At 36.2% G+C, this 10,097-nt stretch overlaps 1 protein-coding gene and 1 long non-coding RNA gene across 4 annotated transcripts in view; one reads left to right on the top strand and one right to left on the bottom strand.

Annotated features, from left to right (window-relative positions):
• LOC113474354 overlaps window positions 1-6,544 on the bottom strand; it is a 13,147-nt gene extending 6,603 nt beyond the window's left edge. Inside the window, exon 1 of the long non-coding RNA XR_003396015.1 lies at window positions 6,445-6,544. This is a non-coding gene — a long non-coding RNA (uncharacterized LOC113474354). The remainder of the gene's footprint in view (window positions 1-6,444) is intronic.
• The window catches only part of LOC100181873, a 13,602-nt gene extending 4,320 nt beyond the window's left edge, over window positions 1-9,282 (top strand). Inside the window, exons 5-20 of one of the 3 annotated variants that reach the window (XM_018812592.2) lie at window positions 721-895; window positions 1,822-1,913; window positions 2,156-2,265; window positions 2,704-2,835; window positions 3,229-3,333; window positions 3,793-3,891; window positions 4,242-4,327; window positions 5,031-5,151; window positions 5,723-5,871; window positions 6,851-6,976; window positions 7,688-7,801; window positions 8,325-8,447; window positions 8,520-8,630; window positions 8,691-8,997; window positions 9,056-9,117; window positions 9,186-9,282. In XM_018812592.2, the coding sequence (XP_018668137.1) occupies window positions 721-895; window positions 1,822-1,913; window positions 2,156-2,265; window positions 2,704-2,835; window positions 3,229-3,333; window positions 3,793-3,891; window positions 4,242-4,327; window positions 5,031-5,151; window positions 5,723-5,871; window positions 6,851-6,976; window positions 7,688-7,801; window positions 8,325-8,447; window positions 8,520-8,630; window positions 8,691-8,997; window positions 9,056-9,117; window positions 9,186-9,230 (1,957 nt within the window). In that variant the 3' untranslated portion in view covers window positions 9,231-9,282. Of the gene's footprint in view, window positions 1-720; window positions 896-1,821; window positions 1,914-2,155; window positions 2,266-2,703; window positions 2,836-3,228; window positions 3,334-3,792; window positions 3,892-4,226; window positions 4,328-5,030; window positions 5,152-5,722; window positions 5,872-6,850; window positions 6,977-7,687; window positions 7,802-8,324; window positions 8,448-8,519; window positions 8,631-8,690; window positions 8,998-9,055; window positions 9,118-9,185 lie in introns of all 3 variants that reach the window. The other 2 variants (XM_026834992.1, XM_026834993.1) reach the window with 2 other exon arrangements.
• The last annotated feature ends 815 nt before the right edge of the window (window positions 9,283-10,097 follow it).

The raw sequence follows: 10,097 nt of genomic DNA, 5'->3' as shown, positions 1-10,097 counted from the left end.
CCAACCCATCAGTAACCACTGGGTTGGAGCAATTGTCGTTAAGTGTCTTGCCCAAGGACAAATACGCCCACAATGGTAGCAGCATCGAGCCTTGAACCCATTACCTCTGGGTTACAGGCAGGCGCGCTAACCACTATACCACGGCACCGGACAAATTCTTTTTCATGGTCCCACTTGGTACTATAGACGAAGACTATACCGCATTCTCAGTATATTATTTTAACACATATAAACCCCATTTATATACTGGTAAAGAAAACCGCATTGCATTGCACTTTATAATTTAAAAGTGACTGAAATTGTTACATATAAATAAATACTATTTCCATAATACTATTAAATACTAAAATAATTGTAATGTTGGCCATGCATTAAACATGTCGTATTCGTAAGCAGGCTAATTGTATAAAACAGAACACCCTTGTTACAGCGACTACCGTTGGCCTGACCAGAGTAAAAAAGTTATCACAGGGTATTAGGGGAAGAAGGAATACATTTTGTTTTTTTTTCTCACCCCATTGGGTAGTAAACAAAGAACATTTAAAGAAATATAAAACCGCATTCTCACGACTCCCATAGACCGTTGTTAATTGTTTAAAACACGATCAAGATGTTTGAATATTATGTGCTAAAGGTGCCCCATCTTCTTCCACCCTGCTATATACATTCATTGAATATTCTAACATTTGCAGCATTATATATATTGTATCTTGTTTATAGTTCTGCAGATTTACGCAAAGATTACAGACAACAACTTGAGAGGCAGAGGTTTATGAAAGATCATCAGAAGCACAAGCAGATCGAAAGTTTAATTAAAAAGAAAGAGAAAGCAGACGACTTGAAGTTGCTGAACAGTTACAACCCGTTTGGTAAACCTGGATATGGAGCTCCACGGGTAAGCTTGTCCACGGCTTATCATATAGTAGGGTGGGGGGAGATGGGACACCTTTTGATTCCATTTTCTCTTCTAATTTGGTAGTAAGCAAAGAACATACAAAGAATTATAAAACCGTATCTTCACGACTTCCATAGACGGTTGTTTAAAACACGATCCGGATATTTGAATTTAATGTGCTAAAGGTGTCCCATCTTTCCTCATCCTACTATAGTACCGTACTACCGTGGGGTGATACGTGACACTTTTACGGTTTTTACAATTCTTAAATACGGTTTTACAATTCTTTGAATTTTCTTTGTTTACTACAAAATGAGACGAGAAAATAGAATAAAAAGTGGTCCCATCTTCCCCCACCCTACCATAGATATCTTAGTAGGTCGTGATGTGTCTGGAATATGCTTTGTTGTAATGGTCACCCCTTTTATCCAAAAAGTTTTGTTGTATCCTCTAGCGTGTTTTATATCAAACATTGTTTTACCGCCACTTCCCAAATCGAAAATATACACAAAGAAAGTTACGTTATGCTCACTGCTGGTATAAATTTGATTTTGATGACGTAATTACGTGTTAATTTTCACGCTTGCCAAATTTTATTTTTCCGGCTCGCAACAGTTTTCATCGAGATGTGATAACGCTCTTAAATTTAACATTACATTAATTGTGAAAATATGTTCGTTCTTGCAATATGGCCATGAAATAAATCGTAACTTATATATAGTAGGGTGGAGGAAGATGGGACACCTTTTCAATCTATTTTCTCCTCCAATTTGGTAGTAAACAAACATTCAACGATTTTTTATAAAACTTCATCTTCACGGCTCCCATAGACCGTTGTTAATTGTTTAAAACATGATCAGGATATTTGGTTATTATGTGTGAAATGTGTCCCATCCTCCCCCACCCTACAATATGGTTAATTTCAGGGGAGCGGGAAAGAAAACTTGTCGATCACCAAAGCGATAACTTCAAAAGATGGTGTCGGAATATTACAAGATAAAATGACGAAAGAAGAAACGTGGGTGACGGTTTCATATATTTTAAATATTCAGAATATAATTTTTACATTCTACAGATTTTTTATATAGTATAGGTTGCGGTAAGATGGGACATGTTTTCATTCTTTTTTTGTGCTATTTGATAGTAAACAAATAAAATAGGCAGAATTATATTACCGTATCCCCGCGAAGTAATTGTTAAGAAATATGGGATGATATGTGCTTGCAGTAGCACATCTTACTCAACAGTACTATATTGTAGACCTCCAAAACGACCCAAAAACAAACTGAAAATCCAAAGGTACGAGGACGACCGCATGAGGCGCTACAGAGTAGATCGTTTCACGGCAAATAAATACAAGCAGGAACTTGGTGGGTGAACTTAAATCTAAAAACACGTATGCACGTATGCCTTGTGGTTACGTCAATGGTATAAGGAATCTATTAGGCTTAGTCTGAATGAGTTTTTTTATATAAATTATTGATACTGTTACGTAGTGTTTTTTTGGGGGTCGCGACCCTTTAAACCCTCCCTCTGGCTGCGCCACAGGTTGTAAACCTCACACCGTTCATTAGACTATAGTGTTGCAGAAACGTGGCCACCAAAGTAAAACCGGTTTCCAACGTGTTTTCCCATACGTAACTAAACATTTATGTATTTAGCAATAAAACCTTTTCCATCGTTCCTCTATTCTTAATAAAAAATATTGTTGCAAAAAGCAAATTACCCTAAAATTTCTGTTACACGAATTAATGTTACATTTTTCATTCCTGTAATGCGAAGTAAATACAAAACGTTTTTCAATACAGATGCCTTAATCGACGTTAAGAAGCAACAAGAAGAAATCGTGCAAGGCATTGACAAGAAGAGAGAGGACGAGATGGTGAATTATGATCCGTTTGGAAAACCTGGAGCAGGCGCACCCAACCGTGACGACCAAGGCAAGTCACGTGACAAAAAATGTTACCATTTATAGTCTAGTAGAGTAAGGGTGATAGATACCGTTAGCACGTTATGTCCCATATTAACCTTTTTTTAACATTTACTAGCGTTATTTTGAAGTTGTGAAGCTACGGTTATATAATTTAGTAAATATTTCTTGATTACTACCAAATGAGAGAATAATAAAAAATGAAAACATGTACCGTCTTACCCCAACCTAGTTTAAATGGATAATTTCCAGAATAAAAAAGTCAATTTTAACACTTTACGTTTGCAACCCATTAAACTGGAGACAAGGAATAATACATTAAATAAGCGTAAAGGGAAGTATATTGTAGTGAAAGGTTTCTTTGTATAAATGTTCTAAACTTGGTTTGTATGTTGTTGTATAGGAAGACCATCAACACGTAGAAGCATCAGTCTCTCATATGTTAATCACCCGTTAGATGCAAAAAACATAGTACAGAAGAGACAGCGACTTTTTAAACAGGCACAAGGTTTACTTAGAGAATAATATAGACCAGTGACAAAGAAAGTATACAGTTAAATCAAGACAGTTTTTGCTAATATTAGATTCTCGAAATTAGGCTCGTCAAAACAACACATTATTTAGATTCAGTCCAAACACAAAAAAACAATGAGTGCTGAAGGCTAAACTCATGTATAGTATAGTAGGGTGGGGGAAGATGGGACACTTTCAGCTCGTAATATCAAATTTCCTGATCATATTTTAAACAATTACCAACGGTCTGTGGAAGTCGTAAGAATATTGTTCTATAATTCTTTGAATGTTCTTTGTTTTCTACCAAAGGGGGCGAGAAAATAGATTGAAAAGTGTCCCATCTTCCCCGCCCTACTATATTTATCACGTATATTGTTTTAACTGTGTACTGCGAGCATCACATAAGCAGTTTTAAAATGGTAAATACCTGTAAATTAAACTGGTTGTTTTGCAGGCAACATTAAAATGTCGCGGAAACATCATTTCTCAAGCCCAGAGAAATTTCCTGAAGACAATACGACGAACGAAAACGATAATCCGTGGATGAAATTGGGTAAGTGGACTAAAAAGTTGCCTGAATGAATGTATACTGCGACAAAAATACTTCATAACACGAATGTGCTGTTTCATACACCTTGTGCCCGTTTACGAGGTAAAGTATGTATAACTTTGTCGGTAATTAAAAGTTTTTTGCTCACAATTTTGACATCTCTTAATCGATTCTAACCACTAATAATTCTCGTTAGCTGTTCAAGGTCACATATACAACCACGTCAGTGGCAACAAAACAGTTTTTTAAGCAGCATAGAAAGTTTCGTTGGTTTAGCCGATCATGATTTTCTAGAGAAAAATGTTTGGTTTGGTTAGTAATTGCGCATATACTGATAGTAACAAGGTCTATAGGTCAACTCCCTGCTAAGAGGGAAGGCATAAGATTCCCAAGAACAGGTGATCACGGAGTGTACGAATTCGTGGACGCCGATATGGAGGTATATGTATATAGCAGGAAGGGGAAGACGGGACACTTTTACCACACAATACGCAAATATCCCGATCGGGTTTTAAACTATTAACAATGGTCTTTTGGAGCTGTGAGAATACGACTTAATACTTCTCTGAATGGTCTTGGTTCACTATCAAATGGGACAAGAAAATTGAATAAAAAACTGTCCCATCTTCCCCACTCTACTATATACTATGTGATGAAGATTCGCTCAGTAAAACCTAACTTTTAACAAGAAAGGATTTATTTAACACAGTTTGGGGTAAAGGGTGCTGCATACACTTTCCAATCCGGTTTACAAATCTTGTACTAAAAAATCTGTCTCTGAACCTTGTACCTCTTACAGTGTTTAATATCATGCACGCTCGAATGTGCCCTTATGTTGTGTACAAGTTTCACAGTTTCAAGAAATTTTAAGAAAAAATTATCATTTTAAATTACTTTTCATGCTAACTAACGTATAGTAGGTCGGGGGAGGGTGCGTGCTTTTATGTTATCGTAGTGAAACACAATTTACAGAAATATGCAAACGTATCCTCACAACTCTAAAATAGCATCGTTAAAACGACAGAAAACAAACTGCCGATTTCACAATATAGACTCTAAAGCCACAATATAGACTCTAAAGCCATGGGTATGGAATCTAAAGCCATGCAGTTGAAATGTTAAACACTTTGTCTATTCCGCAGAGCGAGATATTCCCTCGTAAACATATAGGTGGTGGTGGAGAACCTTTAGTTGGAGACACCGGTGAAAAACGAACGAAACGTGTTGGCCTGCTTACCACTATACACGGTGCAAGGCGTTCAGGTAAGCAAATGGGATATAAACTCAAAGTTAATTTTCGTACGATAATATATTACGACTAAACTACGGCTTTTTTACGTATTGTACTCAGGTCTCAGGATAAGATAAATTTTGGAACATAATATTGTAGGGTGAGGGGAATGAGGAACCTTTTCAACCCTTTTTCTCGTCCATTTAGTAGGAAACAGAGAACATCCAAAGAATTATAAAACTGTATTCTCACGACTCGCATAGTCCGTTGTTAAATGTTTAAAAACGATCGGAATATTTGGGTATAATGTGTTAAAAGTGTCCCGTCTTTCCCCACCCTATATTACATTACATATTTCCAAATTGTGTTTTAACAGTTTGCAACGCTCTTTTAGAATCTTGAGGATATTATTAATATTTTAGTATTTTTATTTACTACCAAATGAAACGGTAAACAGGAATATAAAAACATGAACCATCTTACCCCAACCTACAATACATGTTTTTCCTATATCATACTATTACAGTGCAGAAATATAACATTTATATTACTTCTACTTGTTAAAACACTTTAGTGTAATATTTAACAAGACCCATTTGACAGAAAACATTACTAAAGTCGCCACCCCTGAGAACGTGCGGGACCATGGACGTAACAGCCCTTGGGGTCGACCGGGCGCAGGAGCCCCTCTGAAGGACGATAATGGAGAAATCGTTAAGAACACGAAGGGTCGCATACAGTACGAAGCAAAGGTGAGCGGTGTATAATAAATTATATATAGTTAAATATACGTGTCGTCGGTATATTGTAACGACATGTATAGTAGGGTGGGGTAATGTAGAACATTTCTTTCTTTTTTTCTCTTTACGTTTGATAGTAAACAAAGAATATTTACAGATTTAAATAACCGCATTCTTGAGGCTATAAACACCATTGTTAATTGTCATACATTGTTCAAACGCAATTAGGAATATGGGTTTTAGGTGCTAACGGTATCCCATCTTACCCCGCATTACTATATATGTCTACAAAAACATAACGGACTAGGTTGGGGTAAGATGGTCCATGCTTTCATTCTCCTTTATCGTCCGACTTAGCAGTAAGTGAGAACATTTACTAAATTATATACCGGTATTCTATCAACTCTAAAACAGCGTTTTTGATAAATTTTATACGAAAACGTGTTCACCCCTAGATCTTACAATACAGCTATAATGTAGTCATGTATAGCAAACATATGGCGCAGTAACATAAATTTTGCCGTGAAAATTAGGTTTATAGATTTATTTTCTACATTTAATACATTGTTGTAAACAAAAACTCACTTACTTGTTACTTGGTGAAAAAAAGTTGACCAAACCGACCTCGCAGCTAAACAGTAACAACCTGTACCTAACACTAAATAAACTAAAAGACACAAAAAGCCTTCCCGGGTGCAAAGTAATTTAGATAAGCGCTGATTGCAATGCTGATTAAGTCACGCCGTAAGGTTCAATTCCGCTTAATCTTCAACGCTATTAAATGTCCTATTAAAGTAAAACACGAATTGGCCGTTTAAAAAATATAAACGTTATAAATTCATAAAAAAATGAGTTTAAATGTATACCTGTACCGATATTCCATTATCCTTTTTTTATTTTGAAATTTAGGCCACAGCAGTTGGCCATATAGTGTGGGGGAAATGCTGTACTAAAACGGCTGCAGTTAAATATTTAAGATGTGTTTTTGCAGGGTTATTCGCAAGCAGAAGCAGAGACGATCGAAAGAGCAAAGAAGATTTACAGAGATGATTTAAAGGAAGGCATTGACCAACAACGTCAGATTCGCAACCAAGAGAAAGACTACATGCGGTTACCAGTAAGTGATAACGCTAATATAGTACTGTGGGGTAAGATGGGACATCTTTAGCACATAATATTCGAATATTCTGATCGTCTATTAAACAACTAACAACGGTATATGGGAGTCGTGAGGATACAGTTTAATAATTCTTCGAATGTTCTTTGTTTGCCACCAAATGGGACGAGAAAATAGAGTTAAAAGGTGTCCAATCTTCCCCCACCCTACTGTATTATATATTTAGGTATTATTACGTCACATTGTAACGCCTTATGACGGGTTTCAAAGCAAGATACTAAAAACTGACGTTAAAAATGTAATGTATAGTAGGTTAGGGTAAGATGGGACATATGTTCCTTTTCTATTTTCGTTCCATTTGGTAAAAAACAACGAATATTTATATAATTTTATAACCGTAGCCCCGCGACTTTAAAAAGCCTTGTTATTGGTAAAAACACGATCAGGAAATATTTTTTCTGGTAGTAAAGGTATACTATCTGTGTTATACGAATGAAGAAAGCTAATCAGAAAACCTACAGAATAATTATCCCCAAAAAAACGTATCCATGCGTGCGACAGTCAATCAAAACTAAACTATATAAGACAATCTAAACTGAGTCTAAACGACTCAGAACACGCATACATATATTCCCTCTATATGTTACTTGTATTTCAAGCAGTCTAAACTCTAAGACATTTACAAACACATTATTCTAATCTTACCTGCAGCCGGGAGATGTACCTTCATGGTTCAGCAAGGGAAAAGTTGGACGACCGAAACGGGATCCTGTCACTGGTATTATAGTTCCTCAGAAAAGGATCATGTCTGACGTCACAGCTCAGGTTCGAAACCACGCTGTTTTTTTTTCTTTTGCATATAGATATGTAACCTCTTTATATACACCCTATTCTGTGCAATATAAAATAATGTTAAATTAGGTTCATGCTTTTATTTTCTATTTAGTAATGAACAAAGATTTTTTACAAAATTATAAAACTGTATTCTTAGAACTGAAAAAGCGTATTTAATTGTTAAAAACCTAATTAGGAAATATGGGATATCTTTGAATCTAATATGTAGGGTTGGGGAAGATAGTTCACCTATTTATTCCGTCTTCTCGTCCAATTTGGTATTAAACAAAGAAATTTCAACGAATTATAAAACAAGATCCTTACAACTCCTATAGACCGTTGTTAATTGTTAAAAATACGATCAGGATACTTGAATATTATGAGCTAAAGGTGTCTCGTCTTTCTTCACCCTACTAATAAATACAAGAATTTTCATGTATGGTTGTATCATATTAAACATAGCATACATTGTTTGGGCGACTTTTATAACTGTTACTTTGTTTGACCATTCCAGAAGTTTAATTCTGACCGTCCTCGAGACGCAGAGAAGTATTATCAAGATCTGCAAAGAATGGCTGACGAAAGATACCGAAAAAGGGTAGAAGAAAGGCAGAAGATACTGCAACAGGAAATAAAGGTAACGGTACCGGCCAATTTCAATTCAGTACACTATAATGATAGAACGAGATTAAGTTGTTTGTGCTTGTAGCATACGAAAGCGTTCAGTGCTTTCTTTGACCGGCCGGGACACGGAGCTCCACACGAAAAAGGGACAGCAAGAAGAAAGTTTAGTAACAATGCGATTATGGCGCAAGAACAGGTTAAATTTAAAGTTAGCAGACGATATAGGTTTTAGATTATGCATTGGTTATAAACACAGACTGGAACGGAAGTACCGGCTGTTAACCAGATCGCTACGTTGAATTCTGTATTAAATCTTCCACCCAAACGAGGAATAGAACAAACTGCTTCAGTAGAATCTTTCAATGAGCCAAAAGAAGACAAAGAAATTAAGAAAAATATTGTATGCAAGGAATGTCCTCAAAAATTGTCTAAGCGAGACAGTGTCAGAAACTATCTGCACGAGTTAGCTGAAGGTGATATAAAACAACGGCATGTACCTGCGCGCAGAACAGCATCGTTTCCAGCAGGTCTACCGAGTCTAATGGTGTCCACAAACTACAAAGGTAACGACAGTCAGCAGCATTTAAGTCAGTGTAAATGAGATGTGGTATTTGTATGCAGGTACATCAGGTTTGAGGGCATTGATAGAGAACAGAGAGCGTCCAAACGTGAAAATCATAGAGGTTATACAATTTACGTGATACATTATTGGGAGAGTATATTAGTAAAGTGATTGTTGTTTTTTTTGCAGCCTTTCCCTTATCAAGTAGTCGCACCTTGGGCCATTGATGCGTGACAGCACGTGACGGCAAGAACTGATAACTCACAAATACACAAACCAAGATTTTGTTTTGGCAATTCATGTGTTCAAATATACTGTAGACCATGTATGAAATGTTTTGGTTTATTACCTGCATTTTTAACGTTGGAATCAAGATTTGTTGCAACTTATTTATTTATATAGTAGACTGGGGGAAGATGGGACGCCTTTTTAATCTATTTTCTCCTCCAATTTGGTAGTAAACAAACATTCAACGATTTTTTATGAAACTTTATCCTCACGGCTCCCATAGACCGTTGTTAATTGTTTAAAACACGATCAGGATATTTGGTTATTATGTGTCAAAGGTTTCCCGTCTTCCCCCACCGTATACTATACGTTTTTTTCGATATAGCTTATTACAGTTTATGTGTCTTACCAGCTAATACAAATTTTAAACAGTGTTTTATGTTACACGAAGTTTACCATTAATTTTTTCAATTACACCTAAATAACGCCTTTGTGTAAAATATCTTTTGTTTTCATTTTACAAATATGCAGCGAAAGTGTATAGTTTCGGTAGAAGTAGCGTTTCACGGCACTGAATGCAGGGTGTTTTGCACTAGATTTCTTAAAACAAATTAGGGCATAAACGAGATGTTCTATGTCAAGCTTACTAAAATGTATAGTAAGTAGGCGGGGGGGTAAGATGGTAGATTTTATCGTGGTCAAACACGATTTACAGAGTTATGCAAGCGTATACGGACAAGCATGCCTAAATGAAAGCATTAGCCATCTTACCCCATAAATGAAGGCATGAGCCATCTTACCCCATAACTGAAAGCATTAGCCATCTTACCTCATAAATGAAAGCATAAGCCATCTTACCCCATAAATGCAAGC

This window comes from Ciona intestinalis, chromosome 7 (genome assembly GCF_000224145.3).
Source record: "Ciona intestinalis chromosome 7, KH, whole genome shotgun sequence".
Lineage (NCBI taxonomy): Eukaryota > Metazoa > Chordata > Ascidiacea > Phlebobranchia > Cionidae > Ciona > Ciona intestinalis.
The sequence above is the reverse complement of the archived record's forward strand: the minus strand, read 5'-3'. Positions and strand labels throughout refer to the sequence as shown.